Here is a 20,744-nt window from a genome sequence, read left to right on the forward strand (position 1 = left end):
AAAATTAATAAGAAAAAGTGTTTTCCCGAGAAATTTTGGTGCAGTCGATTTTTGGTAAAAAAGGAAGGTTTATACACTGCCTTTTTTTGAGCCCGAAAAAAAAATTGTCTCAGATCGACCCGGAAAAAAAATTTTCTTATAGAATGTGGCCTGTAGAATCCATAATTTCAAACAGTTCCAAGATTGGGCTACTAGTTCAAAAGTTACAGCCCTTTGAATTTTCTTTCGAAATTGGTTTCTAGTCTATAACTTTTGATTGAGAAGTCTGATCGAAAAAGCACGAATTGTTTTGGATTCTACGCACCAAAATTAATAAGAAAAAGTGTTTTCCCGAGAAATTTTGGTGTAGTCGATTTTTGGTAAAAAAGGAAGGTTATACACTGCCTTTTTTTGAGCCCCCAAAAAAAATTGTCACAGATCGACCCGGAAAAAAAATTTTCTTATAGAATGTGGCCTGTAGAATCCATAATTTCAAACAGTTCCAAGATTGGGCTACTAGTTCAAAAGTTACAGCCCCTTGAATTTTTTTTCGAAATTGGTTTCTAGTCTATAACTTTTGATTGAGAAGTCTAATCGAAAAAGTACGAATTGTTTTGGATTTTACGCACCAAAATTAATAAGAAAAAGTGTTTTCCCGAGAAATTTTGGTGTAGTCGATTTTTGGTAAAAAAGGAAGGTTATACACTGCCTTTTTTTGAGCCCCGAAAGAAAAATTGTCTCAGATCGACCCGGAAAAAAAATTTTCTTATAGAATGTGGCCTGTAGAATCCATAATTTCAAACAGTTCCAAGATTGGGCTACTAGTTCAAAAGTTACAGCCCTTTGAATTTTCTTTCGAAATTGGTTTCTAGTCTATAACTTTTGATTGAGAAGTCTAATCGAAAAAGTACGAATTGTTTTGGATTCTACCCACCAAAATTAATAAGAAAAAGTGTTTTCCCGAGAAATTTTGGTGCAGTCGATTTTTGGTAAAAAAGGAAGGTTTATACACTGCCTTTTTTTGAGCCCCGAAAAAAAATTGTCTCAGATCGACCCGGAAAAAAAATTTTCTTATACAATGTGGCCTGTAGAATCCATAATTTCAAACAGTTCCAAGATTGGGCTACTAGTTCAAAAGTTACAGCCCTTTGAATTTTATTTCGAAATTGGTTTCTAGTCCATAACTTTTGATTGAGAAGTCTGATCGAAAAAGTACGAATTGTTTTGGATTCTACGCACCAAAATTAATAAGAAAATGTGTTTTCCCCAGAAATTTTGGTGCAGTCGATTTTTTGTAAAAAAGGAAGGTTATACACTGCCTTTTTTTGAGCCCCGAAAAGAAAATTGTCTCAGATCCACCCGGAAAAAAATTTTCTTATAGAATGTGGCGTGTAGAATCCATAATTTCAAACAGTTCCAAGATTGGGCTACTAAAAAAAATGTAAACTGAAAACGTTTAAATATGGAAATTCTTATCCAAATCCGGAGCATAGTTCAGATAAGTACTGATTCGAGTACCACGTAAGTCCAAGAACTGCCACGTTATCCTCTCTTTTTCCCTTTTTTCGGAAAACTCCCACCTCTCAAGTCGAATTGTCCTTCTGCCATTGCATCGGTCCATTCTTTAATAAATGTATGCTATTCTTTAGTATCTGCCACACTTGCAATGCAGTTGTCAACGTAGAAACTTTTGGCGAGTTTTCTTATAATACAGTTTTCCAAACATTTTGACAAGTGGTGATCTATGGTTACCCCTAGCAAGGATGGGGTACAATTTAATACAAAAACCACTCTGTTGTGTTTATAAACTACCTCTTGGTCATATTCATCAATCCATAGAAACTTCAAAAATTTAGTGTCTTTTTTATTTAAGCAGATCTGTAAAAATACTTTCTTTATATCTGAAACGACTCATATCTTGTTTTCCGTAAATTAACAACGCAGGAATAATTTCATGTTCAATTTTTGAACTTTTAAAATTTAGTTTTTCTAATTTTTTATCGTCGTTTCTAACCTTTTCTTACCAATTTTATAATTTGTACGTAATGGAGGGTGTCCTTCTAACCAGGGTAGTATCTGTATTTGTTATCTGCATTAATCACTAATGTTCCAACGATACAAGTAGGACCACTACGTCTGTGTGGGAGGTTCTGTTTTAACGCAAAAGTTAATGTTTGATATGTCATTCCTGGAGATGTTCATTGTTCTAAATACTGCAGCTTGAATATTATTTGCAATCGTCATTTTCCTTGTATGTCAACCTAAAAGGAAATTAACATCCTTGGTTCCCTCTGATAAATATGTTGTTTACTGAGAAGCAAAACAAGCCTTTAGATTGTAAGCTTTAGGAGATCACTCTCTGTTCCGAGCTGATAACACGATAACTCGATAAAGGAGAGAGATTATTTAAATTTCTTTTTCAAAAATTAACAGCTCCGATTTGTTACTTGGACCAGTTCGTAGGTGAGCAGGGATTGGAATCATTTATGCACTAACTTCATAAGTAACACACATATATTGGCAAAACTTCAATTATGTCCATACGTTTTGCATTTAATAACAAGATGTCATAGTCGTTTGATTGATCGATTTAATTAGAACTGGGCTGCCGAAGAGAGAAATTGGTCGGTTTATTGAGGTAGATTCGTAGATGAGCAAAATTGGAAAGATTGGACGCTTCTCCAGTGTATGGTTTATTAATTAATTAGATCATTAAGATGCCATCGTAAACGAGTTATGAATTTGAATTAGCTACTTAGATTAGCAAGATAAAGCGTATTTTCCCAACACACGTATTTCTCAAGCTGGTGTTGAAGACCTCAGCAATCGTAGTAATGCTCAAGAAAAAACTACGATAATGGGAAGTATCTTGACCCTCGAACAAGGTCGAGTTAATATCCTAGACCGGTACGCCCAGCTGCAGTAGTTGTATAAAACAACTGGAAGTTCAATGTTGTGGCGATGGCTTCCAGTAGTGAATCTACATATCTAGGTCTTGATTTAAGTACGCAGCAGGTGAGTGACTATTTCTAAACTCATTTTCTTTGATTGTATATCGTTTTTTGCGAGTTTTGTGGATTAGAATTGGGTAAACGTGTATTTGACAAATTCGACGCATGCGTCGCGTTGTTTCGTCAATGAGCTGGCAACCGCATTATGTAACAATACTACGACGCGACGTCGTTGCGAGTTTCGTGAATGAACGGTACAGCCTGTGCCACCTGTTGAATACGATGTAACTACCCAATGCAGTGGTCCTCTACCAAAAGCTTTTCTTAATTCTTTGCCTTTTCCTACAAATCTCGTATCATTTCGACCATGATTCTTAACAAAATAAGCTTTATTTTATCATTTCTCATCTAGATCGTATTTTCTAACCGCCGACGTACTCTTCTTTCCTATATATTTTGACCACAAATATTTGCTGCTTTCTTATAGGTACAAAATAATGTAATTTTTAGGTATCTAATTCATAGCGTCAACCCAACCCCTTCGTTTTACTTTGTGGTAGTTTTCAACTGTTCTTGCAGCTGATGAGTTGTTTCACACATTGGCTATAGTATTGTACCCTATATGAAAAGCAGTTCAAAAATCAGTACGACACGATATGATAGTTAACTACCAATTACTTCTGTTCATCTATACGGAAGGTTCGTGGCGTGTGACTTTTTGGTAGTAGAAAATAAAGTTAATGATTTAAGGCCGCATTACCAACCATATCATATAGAACAGCTTTAGAGCTTTTAATTAGACAAAAAGACACCTTTCATATGAACTGCAATAGTATGCATATAGGACAGCTTCCAATACCTAATCCTAAATAGGAAAAATTTAAACAAGTTAAAAAGTAATCGATTTACATAAAGCGCATTTCCACTTGCATTTATTTCCCATTTGTAAGATGCAACTTCTGTTAAAATCGTAAAAATCCGGCCACAAATATGAAAGATAGCGTTGCACATGGGCAATCCATTTTTGACGTGCTACTTCAAGTTCAGTTTATGAGAAGAATTTCATTTCAATGCTTTTCTGAATAAGAAAGTTGGAACTGCGCATGCGCAAACCTAAATTTTGAAACTAATGTTAGATTTTCCTTTGTTCCAAGCGCCTAAATATCAAATTTCACTTAAATCTTCCATAGATAAAAAAGTTGGCACTGCGCATGCGCAAAACCAAATTTTGAAATTGGCGTTTGATTTTCCTTTATTCCAAGTGCCTATGTATCAAATTTCATTTAAATCTTCCATAAATAAAAAAGTTGGCACTGCGCATGCGCAAAACCAAATTTTGAAATTGGCGTTTGATTTTCCTTTATTCCAAGTGCCTATGTATCAATTTCGTTTAAATTCTTCCATAAATAAAAAAGTTGGCACTGCGCATGCGCAAAACCAAATTTTGAAATTGGCGTTTGATTTTCCTTTATTCCAAGTGCCTATGTATCAAATTTCATTCAAATACTTTTATAAGTAAAAAAGTTTGCAATTCGGTTTATAAATGGTCGAGATGCGAAAAGGGCACTGTGATTTTGGAATCGATTCGACTCAACTTTTGGCATTGCGTATTATATGGCTAAAGCTATGCCCATATTGAATTTCATGCAATTCAGTTCAATAACTAACGGAGATGTAAAAGCGATCGGACATTTCTAAACAAAGTTATCGTTCACACGGACAGATACAGGGACAGACAGACAAAGGAACAGACGGACAGACCAACAGACAGACGACAGACAGCAATACAAAATTATAAACGATCTCTAGGATCGTTAATAAACGGCAAAAGTGTAAAATTATGGAACATGTAAAAAACGGTTTTTTGTTTTTTTTACAATAACTTTTTTTGTAAGCGGTACAGAAAAAATTCCTTCCTTGGTACAAGACTCGACACCATAACGAACCAAATAGCGAAAAAAGTAGAACAATAGCTCTTAAGATAAAGAACTAGTAGCGTCGCAAAACGAGAGGACGGACGGACGGACGGACGGACAAAGTGGCCACAATAGCGGATTTTTTTTTATTTTTGTGGAAATGCGCTAAAAAGGGTCATAAGGTACCATCGAAGTAACTCTGCTAAAAAAGTTCAAATTAGCATTCATTGCAGCCCTTTAAGTTAACAAAAACCATTTAACACTCGCAGATAAATCTACTTGCTTTTAAAAGGTACTTAACGATTGGTATCCAGTCCACCAGAAATGGGCATCAACTTAATGATCGTCAAACTGAGTGAAATCCGCTATTGAGGTTTATAAAAAATTGAATAAGCACCCGCAAAAAGGAAGTTTTAAATTATAATTCTTTTTAAAAGGGAATAATTAATGATTAATCTCTTGTATGAAAAAAATACTGGCATTCGCTTAGCAATTGTTTAAGAGAGTTAAATTTTCTCTCAAGGTTTAAAAAGTTAATTTATAATACCCGCCAAAACAAGGGTTTTTATGACACGATTGATTTCCCGTACCAAAAAAAGTCGCATAGATTTAGCGATCGTCTAAGGGGGTGAAACCCCCAATTGATTTTCCGTTCGCTATCCACTTTCGATAATTCAAGGGAGGGAAATCAACTCTTATAGTTTAAAAAAAAAATACAAAAAACATCCGCAATTTTAATTTACAATATTTATTAACGGTCAAGCAAATTTTATACATAAAATATACAGGGTGAGTTTTTTTCCATTTTAAGCATTAGGATCTCGAAAACCGTAAGCAGTCGAGATCCAAATTTAAGAAACTTTAAAGACTAAAGACTTTTTTTTTAATGTAATGACAATTTTTTTACTATTGCTTGAGAAAATTGAAATTTGCAAATTGTGATATTACATGTTTCTATAGCTATCTTTAACAGTTAGTTTAGAATTCGGTGGTCATAAAATCTTGCCCGACTACTAAAAAGAAAATGAAATGGGAATAAATCAGAAACTGTTCAAGATGAAATATCAAAATACGCCAATTTTGATTCTCTATCTAATGCAATAGTAAGAAAATGGCCATTTCATTTAAAAAAACTGAGTTTTTAGTGTTTGAAGTTTCTTAAATTTGGATGTCGTACGCAACTGAACTTTTTTGAAGTATAGGTATACACTAAAAGAAAGCCCTATTCTTTCTCTATGCACTAGTAAAATTAGGCGAAAGACTGTTGAGGGCCCAGAACAAGAGTATCCCCTCTCTTATATAAAATAAAATTTTAAAAAATAATAAAATAAAAAAAATATCTGAAAAACGGGGTGTACTTTCAAAGAACAGAAAGATGGTCTAAATGAGACACATCTCTAACTGAAAAAAATGTTGGAGGAAAGTACCTACACCTATAAAAGAAAAAAAAACAACATTTAGGTTTCTCTAAAGACTTGATTCCCCCGAGGATTTTCCTTGCATTATATAGGGTAGATTTTGAATAATATGCCAAGCAGCTATTAAATGTTTATGTGTCCCCTCCCCACGAATCATCTAGCTACTAAGCTATTTCGGTAAAAAAATTGATTGGAATCCTTTTAAACGTTGGTGCAAGAGGGTTAAGATTCTCTTAAGGTTTTAAAACATTAATTTAGCAATCGCACATTTTAATTCGTTGTACAAGTTAATAATTGATCTCGGCTATTAGCAAAAAATTACCATACACTCAGCTACCATCTAAGAAGTTGAAACTGCCCTCAATGATAAAAAAGTCTTCAAATTCTAATTCTCTTATAAACACCACGATTGGCCTCGACTACCTCCAAAAAATGTGCATTAGTTAACGATCATCATATAAGTGGGCAAAATCCGCTGTTGATGCTTAAAGAATAATTGACTACCCGCACAAAGGAAGGTTTAAATTGTAATTTTTTTTAGAAAGTAACGATATTGGTAGTATTTCCAAAAAAACTGGCTTGAACTGAGGAGGAACCCGTTCTTGATGAGATTCATTTAACACCCGAAAAAAGAAGGAGTCAAATTATAATATTCACTGAGCTACGGTGAAATCGTTCAAGGGGCGAAATCCTCTCTTGGGGTTTCACACCACACATTTTAATTCATTATTTTATAAGGGTTACCTTGTGAGTATTAATCTCTCTCTAGTGTTACCAAACAATTGCCATTCACTGAATTACCATAAATGTAAGGGGGTGAAAGTGAAATCCACCCATAAAATTGGAAGACAAAAGGATTCACATTTTAATTACTTTATAAAGTCCACGATCTTCGTACCTCAAAAAAATTGATATACACTTAGCGTTCATCTAAGGAGCTAAAATCTATCCTTGTGGTTAAAAAAATCATTCACACTAACATTCGTTTTAGAAGGTAACGATTAATCTTTAGCATTAGTGGGCACTCACTGAGTTCCCATCAAAGGAGGTGAAATCCGTTCTTAAATGCTAAAGGATAAAAGGTTCCATTTTTATTTTAGGAAGCCAACGATTGGTTTTCAGTGTTTTAAACAAATTGGCATCGTCTTGCGATTGTGAGGGGGTTAAATCCGCTCTTATGGTTTAAAAAATTTAATACCTGGAAGAAGAACCTAGCCACCGGGATACAATCCACTCTGGAGATAAGAATGAAGACCTTCTGCAGGGACACCTCTAAAAAAAGGCATTCACTTAGGGATCATTTAAGGGGAGTAATCGACTGTTGGGCTATAAAAAATTAACACGAAGAAGGGTTTAAAAATTCGTGGAACACCGCCCGCATAAAGAAAGGTTTAAAAACTAGTTATACAGGGTGACAATTTGAAAACTTACCACCCCCCATATCTTAGTAAATAAACGAGATATTTAAATAAATCAAAATCCGTTTTGGTAAGTCGAAGGGGGAATCACAATGACATAGTTGGTGACGCACCCCCTCACACCCCCTGCGCCCTAGCCACCCCAACTTTTAAATCTTAAATAGTGACTCTCCATGTGTGATACGTCATTGGAAAGCTCTGAAAAAATGCTTTCCAACCATACCAAATAGCATTACATTTAGGTTAGTAATTATCGTGCAAATCAAAAAATAAACTAATATGATACATTTGAAATCTGTCGTATTTCAAACGCAACCGGCGAACATAGACGAACTAAGACAGAGAATAATTCAAGAATGTCGAAATATTGCAAAACCAACATTTGAAAAGGTTCGACAAGAGTTTGAGAATAGATTATAACTGGCGATCAAAAATGAGTTGCTGTCGAGTCGGCTTTGGAAGTTCAAGTTAAATACGATTTTCCATGTTTATTTTTTGATTTGCACGATAATTACTAACCTAAATGTAATGCTATTTGGTATGGTTGGAAAGCATTTTTTCAGAGCTTTCCAATGACGTATCACACATGGGGAGTCACTATTTAAGATTTAAAAGTTGGGGTGGCTAGGGCGCAGGGGGTGTGAGGGGGTGCGTCACCAACAATGTCATTGTGATTCCCCCTCCGAATTACCGAAACGGATTTTGATTTTTTTGAATATCTCGTTTATTTACTAAGATATGGGGGGTGGTAAGTTTTCAAATTGTCACCCTGTATACAGTCCCTTTCTTTTAAAGGGACAATTACTTAATATATTAAGATAGTGGCAATAGGTACGAACTTCCTTATTTTAAATGGCAGCCCTTATGTTTTATTAAACATTTAGGTTCCTTTTTGAAATTTAAGGTTAGTTTATTAAACAATACCTATGGCCATTTTTTACCGCTTTGGAGATATTTTCATTTTAAGAAAAAAATTGACAGTTTGTTAAGGCGGGTACTTTGTCGCTTTGTATCTCAATGACTAGTAGACGTTAAACAATGAAATCATGGGGGTACATGCTGGTTATTCGAATAATAATAATAATTTTTCACAAAAATTTACGGGGTCTTCACGAATTATACAAAATTTGTTTTTTCTTTTTGAGTTTTTTTAGAAAAACTCGTTTTTTTCAAATCAAATGTCTCTTTTTTTATTTCAGATATTAATTCTAGAGAAAATTTTCATATTTTCAAAAATTGATAATTTTAAAGTTATTTGCCTTTCTTGCAATAAAGTAGGTAATTTTTAATACAACTCAAAAGAACACTAACGTTTGGTTTTATAGCTATTTCTAGTATAACCGGATGTGTTAGAACATTGTCACTATTTTGAAAAAGTAGTTCATGGTCGAGAACCTTTGTGTGTATTTTATAAGCCTATCATTTCCACTTTCCCACATAAGTTCAATAAAACAAAAAAGTTGGAAACTGTTGGTTTCAACAGGATGGTGCACCTGCGCATCGCCCTAAACGAAACGTAGTAAAATCTCCGCTATCTCGTAGAGCCCAAAAAGTGGCAATGGGACAGTATTTCTCTAAAAATTTGTTGTATCTGTTCAAATATCATCTGAAAAAAATAAGAACGGCTTCGGCCAATTTCGGATTTTCTGGCAAACCTTCAGAAGTAATCGGAATAATCTTTAAAAAATTGGCATCCACTTAGCGATAATTCAAGGGGGTGAATTTCGCCCATAAAGCTCGAAAGAAAGGTTTCAAATTCTTTTTCTTTTTAAAAGGCTCCGATTTATTTACAGTAGTAGATACTACAAAGAAATCGTTTATGGAATGAAATGCGTGTTGGAAGTTTGAAAAATTAGTTTTACACCCGCACAAAAGGGGGCTAAAACTTTAATTAATTGAGCTACCATCGAAGGGGGGGGGGGTTAAATTCATCCATATTCGTCCACATTTTTAAAAAAAGAGGTGTCAGGCTATTATTCTTGATCTGCTAAGTATAGTACCAAAAAAATTGGAATGTACTTAGCCACCATCTAAACCGTCTAAGGGTTAAATCCTCTCTTGATGTTTAAAAAAAGTGTTTTAACACCTGTAGTGCATTTTAACTCCTTTTACAAGGTAACAATTAATCTCTAGTAATTACGCTATGAAACTCCACACATATCTTCCAAAAAACAAACATAAAAATGTGGTCAAATCAACTTTGCCTTCCATTACTCTCTATACTTTTTAATTCGATTTATACTCGCGTCATTTGCTTTTATTTTGTGACTATCACAGTTTCAAATTGATTTTATTGTCAACCATGAACCATCCCTTATTGAGATGCATTTATGAGACTTGAATTTATGGTGATTCAGGACGTGCAAGTATGATAGCTAGAAGCAAAACAAAAAAAGCTCAAAGCTGATGAATCACATATACATATGAAAAATTACGCGTTCAGGAATGTCGGAATTTTAAAATGGTTTAATTATCACATAATAGGATGGCATGTTACCGTGAACTCGTCGCCTGGGTACGTACCTATTTCAATTTTACATTGTGAGAAAGCTATCGTATGACTATGTCCGTTTTTTTCCCAATAAATGCTAGGAGCTACTTCCTTACTTTGGATTTGGTGAAAAGAATTGCATTCACTTCCCACCTAATGGTTTTTTTCTGTTCTACTGATGTTGATATACGGAAGAATGTCTACATCGTCGTATAACCTACTTGCTTTTATAAAAAGAGTTCTCGTACAAACGTAAAATACCATTTAGAGTGCAGTAAGAAAGTTCTGTCCAAGAGTCAACAAAAAGTGTTCCCTTTTTCAGACATTTAGAAAAGCACATCTTTTAAGTTTTGGTGAACAACTATTACCTACTATTACAAGCATTTTTCAGGTTAGAATAATGTAATGTTGTACTTGTGCGAGGAATACATAATGTCCATTTTCTAAGTAGCTTCTACTAGAAATTATTGTTTCAGTTAAAGGCCGCCGTGTTGGATGACAAATTTCAAATACTTCACGAAACAGCCGTCCATTTCGATAATGACTTACCAGAATTTAGGTGCGTTAACTTACATTTGCCATTTTGTAAATGCATAAAATCAAATTTTAGGACGCACGGTGGTATTATTCAAGATAAGGAATACCCGGGATTGGTCACCGCACCTACATTAATGTGGGTTAAAGCGGTTGATATGTTAATGGATCGACTTACAGTTTGTGGAGTTGATTATTCGAAAATTGTTGCCATTTCCGGAGCGGCACAGGTATGATTGATGACATCATTTTAAATTGGAAAATTGCATGCGCCGATTTATAGCAACACGGTTCCGTTTACTGGAATAATGGCGCCGAAAAGATCTTAAGAAATTTGAATTCATCTCAATTTTTACATCAGCAATTGGCGACCAGCTTTTCGGTATCGCAAAGTCCAACGTGGATGGATTCGAGCACTACCGCTGAGTGTAAGGCACTTGAGGATGCGGTCGGTGGACCATTAGTAAGTGATTAACATGTAATTAGTTGATTTACATTGTATATCTCGTTTAGAAATTGGCCGAGATAACTGGATCGAGAGGATATGAGCGTTTTACAGGGCCACAAATTGCGAAAATTGTGAAGACAAAACCTGATGCGTACAAAGCTACAGAGGTAAGCGAAGACGGTAAGAATTTGGCAAATCTGTTGATTTCGTGCCTTGTCCTCAAGCGATTTGGTTTTCCCAAAATAAAATTTTGTCTCGTTGATGAATATCTATCTATCCAGTTTTTGCAGGATGGGATCTAGGTTTACAATCAAAACACCATATTTGGTAAGGATAGTAATTTGAGTTGATAGACATTATTTTTCAGACAGTTCAGTTCAGTTTTAATTACGATTATTGTGCATCCGACCTCCTACTTAAACCCTCCTGTAGTCGCGCCGCGACCTGTGAGACTGGGCAATTGAAAATTTCCGGATTATTCTTAAATGCTCAATTTCCTATTTTACTGTCCCAAGCATATACCTTACAAGTTCGGGTTAAAAAGTTTGCGGAACTGATAAGAAACAAGAGTAAAGAAATGTGAATCCTGGTAGATGGGCATATTGAAGCTATAAAAAGAACAGAAAACCTCGATTTTCTTGTTTTAAATGTAGCACCATAGACTATAATTAGTCCATGGTAGCACCTATATGTGCCTAGTAGTCCAGGCTATATAATATTTTTGTATGAAAAAAATTAGTTACCGGGCGAAACCGGGTTTTTCAGGCAGGTGGAATGAATAGAATTTGGGAAAAAATAATTAAAACAGCTGAATTTTTCCGCGGGTGAAATCACGGGGGTTGAAAGGGGTGGAAAGTGGTATTTTGCAAATTGTGGTAAAACTATTGATTTTAGACGAAAATGTTAAATGTAAAAGTTATAGAGATAAAAAAAATGAGCAACTTTTGTATCTGCACTATTTTCACGTACCCTCCAATTTTAATAGAAAAACCGGAAAAACTGTTTTTTTGTTTTTTGTTCTTATTTTTGTGAAAAAATGTCGTAGGGGTTTGAAATTTGGAGGTAACATAGCCTGTTTTATGATGAAACAGAAGATAATTGTTTAGGCCCATAAAGTTGAACCGTTTCCAAGATCTCATGATTTCTGAAAAAAATCACCTCTTTTTCAAGGGGATGAAATAACTATTTTTTCATCGTATAGAGGCGCGCGGGGTAGCAAAATTTTCGGGAAGACATATTTTAATAAACAAAAATAAAAAAATATTATTCCTATAGCAAAAATTCGCGGAAATCGCCAAAAACCGGAAAAACAGTTTTAAGATATACACGGTTTTTGACATGATAAATCAACATGTTGGATGTTAATAAAGATTTTTTCGAAATCTGTCTTCTTCCTTCTCTTTAATGTTTGCCTACATATTCTCTTTTGTTATCTTATGCTCAACTGTTTTAGTTAAAACATCTTTATTATTTCTTTTTTCTGCATTTTTACCGCAATAAAAGCAATTCGAAATAATAGTATATTAAGATACAAGTGTATAGTCAAGTCTTTAAAGCACGCGCAACGAGTTTAAGGGCACGACGCAAAGCGGAGTGCCTTTAACGTTGCAAGTGCTTTAAAGACCAATTATACACGTGTATCTTATAGTATTTTTTATTATACCTGCAGTATAATTTAAAAATAGGAAATACAATGAAATCATATTGACGTTATACTCGAATACATGTCTAATTAAGTGGGCTGGGTGTTCGTAATTTCACGATTGCCATGGAAATGTCACTTGACGTTTGCTTAAAAAATCATCGTCTTTGTGAATTAAACGATTTCCGTTGAAAAAGATAATACACCGTCCATTAAATCGATTGTTGTAAAATCTAAACAAACGTTGGTAGGTGTAAAATCCAACTCCAGTATAGCCTTTTTTAAAGAATATGAAAAGTTGTTTCCATGGATGAATAGGAAGTTACGAATACAGTCTTAAATGCATCCATAATGCTGGCATATATGAAGGAAATGTCAAAGGTATTTAAATCTTCTATATTTTGGTGCATTCATTCAAAACTTTAAAGCAATGCTGCGATTAAAAAGTGGAACAGATTTGGAAGCATACCCTAAATTACGCGCGTTTGTGAAAGCTTCAACCAAAGGATAGCTACAAAAGCCAAACAAATGTTCTGCATTTACAGAAAGCGACCTAAAAGGATTTTTTTATTGCATCCAGATGACAGTTTCAAAAGTCATACTTGAAGTATCGTTACTTAGCAACTTTAAAGCACGTGTGTTTTAAAGGCCCTTTTTCGCACGCATTTGAGTGTTTAAAACAGAGATTGTGATTCAGGTATAATAAAAAATCGAATTATGTATCTTGCTTCCTGATTCTTGAACAATTTATTTTTGTTCACTGACTCTTCTTCCTGCTTGTTTTATAGCTGATGCAATTGCGTTGGGCCTGTTGATAAACTTGCAAAATCTGCAATAAGAACGTTGGTTTTACCGGCCAAAAGCAAATGATTTGAGATGTCAAACCTGCGGGAATAAACTTTATGAGGATTTTATTCATAATTCCTGTAAATTAACGATCAACAGGCCCAGCTTAATCCCATCAGCTGTAAAACAGGCAGGAAGAAAAATTAGTGAACAAAAACATATTGTTCAGGAAGCAAAAGAATTCGATTTTACTTCAAATTACTTTTATTGCGGTAAAAATGCAGAAAAAAAAACAATAAAGATGTTTTAATTAAGGCAGCTGGGCACTGGGAAACAAAAGAAAATATTTTAGCAACATTAAAGAGGAGAGAGAAGACAGATTTCCAAAACTTTTTATTAGCGCGCATCCAACACGTTTTGCAAAAAAGCCTATTTACCTACTGTCAAAAACGGTGTATCTTAAAACTGTTCCCTCCGTTTATGCCGCTTTTCTTGAAATTTTTCTATTGGAATAATATTTTTTATTTTTGATTATTAAAATGTAAGTCGTTACGAAAATTTTGCTACACCGCGCACCTCTGTAAGACGAAAAAAAAATAGATTTTTCATCCCCTTGAAAAAGAGTGATTTTTTACAGAAATCGTGAGATCTTGGAAACGGTTCAACTTTATAGGCCCAAACAATTATCTTCTGTTTTATCATAAAACAGGTTATGTTACCTCCAAATTTCAAACCCCTACGGCATTTTTTCGCAAAAATAAGAATAAAAAACGAAAAAAACAGTTTTTCCGGTTTTTCTAGGAAAATTTAAGGTTATGTGAAAATAGTGCAGATACAAAAGTTGCTCATTTTTTTAATCTCTATAACTTTTACATTAACATTTTCGTCTAAAATCAATGGTTTTGCCACAATTTGCAAAACACCCCTTTCAACCCATTTCAACCCTGGTGATTTCACCCGCGGAAAAATTCAGCTGTTTTAATTATTTTTTCCCAATTTCTATTCATTTTACCTGCCTGAAAAACCCGGTTTCGCCCGGTAACTAATTTCTTTTCACTTATAATTGCACAAGAGGTTTGTATTTTACCGAGTAAATTTGGGTTGTTTAGGTAATGAAAATCCGTTGCCTAGCAATTAGACGAGAAAAACTGTCAACTAATAAAAATGCGACACCGCAGGTGGAGCATTTTTAGGTTGACAGTTTTTCGAGTCCAATTGCTAAAAGGAAACAGATTTGAATTGCCACAACCCAAATTTACTCGGTTTAAATACAAACCTCGAGTGTAATTCGGCAGGACAATTTAACGAACAAGAAATTCACCAAACTAATCAATTATTGACAGACGTCAAACTAGTCATATGGGAAAGGATAATGTGATAATTGGTTCGAAAATGAATAAGTGAAAAAACCACTAGTGCATTTGTCGCTGGAAAAGTTGCAGGTAACTTTTGCCGCCGTCAAAGTGACAATTTCACTGCGGCTTATGCGATTTTTTATACATGAGTTGAATTGTCAAAATAAATCATTTTAGAGCTATTTAGCCTGGACTATAGAACACAGAAGCTGTGCGGTATATTTTTTCAATATGATGCATGTTTCCGAGATGCCGTCCATTTTTGGATGAAAATGACATTAAATTGTGATTTAAAATAAATTGCGCAAATCATGAACCCACTCATTTTATTTTTAAAATTTTAAAAAGTACATAAGTACTCTAAGATGAACAACAACCAAATACAGTTGAACTCTTCTCCTGCAAATTCGTCAATAAAGGACGTGTAGTCTAGAGGGGCAGCTCGTGATGATTCAATAGAAATTAATACCAGCTTTCTAAATTTTGATTGATTTAAATTATTGAAAAATTATTTAAGTTTAGAAAAACTTCTCTCGCCACTAACGGCAGACACAGGGATTGTTAAGAAAATTATTATTATAGCTACATGCTGAAAAATTATTTATAGTGGCATGCGTCTACCGAGGGGTCTACAGAACTAAAAGAGTCACTTTTTTTTTAATGGACAGCACTATTTTTTTGAGGTATTATTAAAGAATGCACTTTTTTTTTAATATGTGCTCAAAAAAACAAGATCAAGCTAATAACATTTAAAATTAATTAACGATCTTCCTTGATTTGAGATTTTCTCTTAAATTTCATTATGTACTACAATCAGTTTTTTGTGTTGCTATATTCAAAAACGTGTACTCTTTAAGAATTTGTAATGAAAACTAGTGGTTACTATTTAAAAAAATATTCCCCCTTTGACCTTGCTTGCAGAAGTACGCCACTGACAACAAATTTAAAAAAATGTTGAGCAATAGTCCGAATTTAAAATGGTGCCTAGACAGTGGCGTTACCTCTCATTTTTGCGATGATGAACCGAATGCCCTACGTCGAATTCGAATCTAGCTTCCTTCGTCACTACTTCCTTTTTTAATTTTTCATCACTCCCAAAATAGTGCTTACCACTTAAAGCGGTCATATTTAACAACTACTCGTCAGACTGTCGCCAGTAACTTTCCTAGGCTATTAATTAGTCATGACGCCCACGGAAACAATACAAATTTTGTAATATAAAGGGATTAAAATGTACACAATGCTTAAACTGCGCTACCCTAACGAAATTCATCCTTGCACCCCTTTATTTAAGAAAAAACCACACCATTATAACTAGCAAATTTCATAAAAACTCGCCCACACCTATGTGTCCTAATAACTAGAGTGACAAATGAAAGTTTTAAGAAAAACTGAAATGCTTAAGAGCTCCCGTTACAAAATTGAAACTTTTTACCCCTTTGGCATTCCATAATTTTTTACGAAAAATCGCTTTTCCATGGCGTTCATCTATTGCAAGGGCGGTACTATTCGAAGCATGTCAACTATTTGTCTTTTCTGCTTGTTTAGGCTAAAGAAATCCACAAGCAGCACCTTTAGCTGCGTATAAAATTGAAAACTTTGCTCCTTTCCAATTACGTTTTATTCTTATGAAAATTAGTTCTTAAATGGCAGGGTTGTAACTATTAAAGTGCGTCAAATGTTTTTCCGTTTTTGATTGGTTATGCCGAAAAGATCCGCTAGCAACCCCTTAATTCCGCTTAGAATTGCAACCCTCCGCCAGATATTTTCTTTTCTTTTTACGAAAATTCGTACTTACATGGCGTGGCGAGGGTTCTAATATCTATTTCGAGGATTGTAACTTTTGAAATACGTCAAATATTTTGCTTTCTTTTTTATGTATTTATTTATTTATTGTCCCCTTTTCGCCCAGTGACAGAGTGAACCCCATAATGTTTTTTTTTCCAATACCTATACATTGAATTTAATCCCTAATTTTTGTACATTAACAGGTAATTTTAATCCCTAGAGAATAAAAAAATTTTAATCCCCCATTTTTGTTTTCTCCTTGAGTGAATATTTGGAGAAAAACCGTTTCTTCTTTTGGTAGAAGGCGAAATAAAAAATTTCAATGTTGCCACAGAATCCATCATTCTCACACCTACATCCAAGACCGATTAAACGGAAATGTAAACGGCATGCGGTCCAACAAGCACCAATCTCATCATGCGTGTCTAATTAATGATGGATTTGTGGTGCCAATACCTATTCCCATATGTTGACATGCGAATTGAAATTAAATTAATGATACGGACAGTATGGGTTTCGTTATTAATCGATGATTTCATATTTCAGAGAATATCACTAATAAGCAGCTTCCTTTGCTCACTATTTCTTGGTAAAATTGCACCTATCGATATTATGGAAGCGTCTGGCACAAACTTAATGGATATCAAATCGAAAACTTGGAACGAGACGTTACTGGACAGATGCGGCCCGAATCTAAAGTCAAAATTGGGCGATACGGTGCCGTCTAATACCAAACTAGGAAAAATTGCGCCGTATTTCGTCGATCGATGGGATTTTAATCCCGAATGCGAGATAATCGCATTTACTGGAGACAATGCCTCCTCCTTGATCGGCCTGCGACTTAATCCCGGGTGGTTGGCCGTTAGTTTGGGTACCAGCGATACTGTCTTCCTATGGTTGCAAGAACCGCACGTCGTCATAGACGGGCACATATTCTGCAACCCTATCGATAAAGATGCTTATCTTGGACTCTTATGGTAGGGAATTGTTGAAATTTTTGTACGTCACTTTAGATATTTGCAGTTTTAAAAATGGCTCGTTGTCACGAGAGCGCATTAGGAATAATTGCACCGAAGGATCGTGGGAAATATTTAACATGCTCCTTGATAGTACTCCTAGAGGTAACTTTGGGAATATAGGTAAGCTTCAGGTGTATCGACTTAGGTACTGACGCACTGTATCGCACTTGTTAGGTTTATACTACGACACTCAAGAAATCATTCCATTTTTATCTGGTGATTATAGGTTTAATAAAGCAGGAGATAGAATTGTTAAATTTACCAGTTTAGAAGTAGAGGTACGCGCGCTGATCGAGGGCCAATTTATGGCGAAACGGATGTACGCCGAAGACTTTGGTTTCAAATTTGGTAATCTGGCAAGTAATCAATAAACAGTAGGTACGCATTTTCATATTACAGGAGAGGACACAAAGTTACTAGCCACCGGGGGTGCTTCTTGCAATAAATCAATTCTTCAAGTCATGGCCGACGTATTTAACGCACCTGTTTATACATTGGTAAGTTACACTATTACTTAAGTAAATTACCTGACGCTAATCTGTTAGAATGTGTCCAATTCGGCTACCATTGGATCGGCTTATCACGCAAAGATTGGTCTATTAGGAAATGAAAAGACCTACCAGGAAATTACAGCTTGTCTTCCAGAACCAGAGCTGGTCTGCACCCCTTACAGCGATGCGGCAGATATATACGAACCTATGTTGAAACGGTATCGTAATATTATACAAATGCTAGTGAAAACTAGTTGAAATTCTGGATTTAGCACAATTTTTAATATTTTTTAATACGTTCATAGTTTATTTTTCTACCAAAAATGTAACTAAGTATAAAGTGCAATAAAATTGTTCGTGTTTCTCAAATTTCTTTTATGGAGCATCTAGGGGGTTATTGATATGGGAGGACGAGGACGGGTAGATATGCACTTTTGAACGGAGCGATACATGAGGATTAATTACCGCTGATTAAACCTTTTTCTTTAAACAACAGTTGGGCTATTCCCCGATAAGGCTTTACGCCATTTGCAAATTACCTTAAATTTAACTGGAAAAACCAAGTTTCTACTACCTATTTCTTAATTTTGAATCTTGGTGATATTGAACTCATTATGAATAAAGCTGAGAATTTAGAAAGTACAGTACATATTGGCCATGGGGCATTAAACCGAGAATCGGCAATTAAATCTTTACATTCAAATTTCATTTTAGAATGGAATCAAGGCAAAATTGCCCAAACGACGGCCTTTTATGATTGTGCCCAAGTGACTCTTATAAGGACCACAATCTCGTAAACAGCAAGCGATAGAGGTTGGTTTAAATGAGACATTATGTCTCTTACTGGTTGAACATATGGAAATTATATAAGAACTAGGTACCTCGTTGAAAGCTTTACAAAATTCGTTTTGTTCCTGCACCATAGGTAATGAAATTTTCTTCAATTTTTTTACTCCTCATTTGTAGTTGGAGTATAGTAGGACGTAGGAACTGTTCTTAAAAACGACCCTCGAATTTTTGTCTTATTGAAAGCCGAGATAAATTTGTTTCTTTTGAGATTATTATATCAATTTTTATGTCGGTGTAGGCTATTCCTATATTAGTCTCTTTCATGCAAAGAATACCCGTACTGTACTGGACTCTGACACTGCATACTGTCGCAAGAGGCGACTATAATCAACGGTGACCCAATTAAACTGAACTTTTGAAATTTAGTTACAAATCAGTGAATTCTCAACGCCACAACAAAAAAATTAAAAGGCAGTATTTGATTGAGGGGGTTGTAAATCCTGTTGCCAAATATTTTTTTTCATTGATCGATTATATTAAAAGAATCTACAAGCAACCCTTTAATTGCCAAATATAAGTAAATCTCATCCCGGTTCAAAAATTCGTTGTTTTTACGTGAATTGACTTTCACCTACGTGTAAGTATTCGATTGCGGAGGTTGTAAATGTTGTTGCGGGTCAAAGTTTTTTATTTTCTTGGCTGATTATATAAAAAAACTACAAGCAACCCTGAAATTGACAAGTATAAGAAAAATTCCACCGCTTTTCAAAAATTCGTATTTATTAAAAAAATTTGCTCTTATTTACGTAGCATTATTCGATTGCGGGGGTTGTAAACCTTGTTGTGAGTCAAATATTTCTATGTCTTTGATCGATTATTTTAAAAGGATATACAAGCAACCCCTAAATTGCTCAGTATAAGTAAAACACCATTCCGTTTGAGAAATTCGTAATCTTTAAAAAACTTCATTCTTACTTACGTAGCATTATTCGATTGCGGGGGTTGTAAACCTTGTTGTGAGTCAAATATTTCTATGTCTTTGGTCGATTATACTGTAAGGATATACAAGCAACCCTTAAATTGCCCAGTATAAATAAAACACCATTCCGTTTGAAAAATTCGTAATTTTTAAGAAAATTCGTTCTTACCTACCTACGTATCAGTATTCGATAGCGGGAGTTGTAAATTATGTTGTGAGTCAAATATTTTTATTTCCTTGATCGATTGTATTAAAAAAAACTAAAAGCAACCCTGAAATTGACAAGTATAAGTAAAATTCCACCCCGTTTCAAGAATTCGTATCTTTTAAGAAAATTCGTTCATATTTACGTAGCATTATTCGATTGCGGGGTTGTAAACCTTGTTGTGAGTCAAATATTTCTATGTCTTTGATCGATTATATTAAAAGGATATACAAGCAACCCTTAAATTGCCAAGTATACGTAAAATACCATTCCGTTTGAAAAATTCGTAATTTTTAAGGAAGTTCGATCTTACTTACGTAGCAGTATTCGATTGCGGGGGTTGTAAATTATGTTGTGAGTCAAATATTTTTATTCCCTTGATCGATTATATTAAAAAAAAACTACAAGCAACCCTGAAATAGACAGGTATAAGTAAAATTCCACCCTGTTTCAAAAATTCGTATTTTTTAAGAAAATTCGCTCTTATTTATGTAGCATTATTCGATTGCGGGGGTTGTAAACCTTGTTGTGAGTG

The 20,744-nt window shown here is 34.6% G+C and overlaps 1 protein-coding gene across 1 annotated transcript; it reads left to right on the forward strand.

Annotated features, from left to right (window-relative positions):
- The first annotated feature begins 2,734 nt into the window (after positions 1 to 2,734).
- Positions 2,735 to 18,599, forward strand: LOC116181576 (xylulose kinase-like). The gene is made up of 10 exons (XM_031501949.1): positions 2,735 to 2,994; positions 10,650 to 10,732; positions 10,784 to 10,937; positions 10,991 to 11,170; positions 11,221 to 11,322; positions 17,273 to 17,703; positions 17,750 to 17,865; positions 17,920 to 18,093; positions 18,145 to 18,242; positions 18,291 to 18,599. Exons 1-10 carry the CDS (start codon positions 2,941 to 2,943, stop codon positions 18,492 to 18,494), a joined length of 1,596 nt encoding a protein of 531 aa, XP_031357809.1. The 5' UTR covers positions 2,735 to 2,940; the 3' UTR covers positions 18,495 to 18,599.
- The last annotated feature ends 2,145 nt before the right edge of the window (positions 18,600 to 20,744 follow it).

The sequence above is a fragment of the Photinus pyralis genome, unplaced genomic scaffold, assembly GCF_008802855.1.
Source record: "Photinus pyralis isolate 1611_PpyrPB1 unplaced genomic scaffold, Ppyr1.3 Ppyr1.4_unclustered_Scaffold1124, whole genome shotgun sequence".
Classification (NCBI taxonomy): Eukaryota; Metazoa; Arthropoda; class Insecta; order Coleoptera; family Lampyridae; genus Photinus; species Photinus pyralis.

What these genes read in the sequence shown, in the direction of transcription:
- LOC116181576 (XM_031501949.1), top strand. Translation starts at nt 2,941, where the DNA reads ATGGCTTCCAGTAGTGAATCTACATATCTAGGTCTTGATTTAAGTACG. An exon ending in TTGATTTAAGTACGCAGCAG is followed by an intron (nt 2,995 to 10,649) that starts GTGAGTGACTAT and finishes TTATTGTTTCAG; the next exon opens with TTAAAGGCCGCCGTGTTGGA. An exon ending in AATGACTTACCAGAATTTAG is followed by an intron (nt 10,733 to 10,783) that starts GTGCGTTAACTT and finishes ATCAAATTTTAG; the next exon opens with GACGCACGGTGGTATTATTC.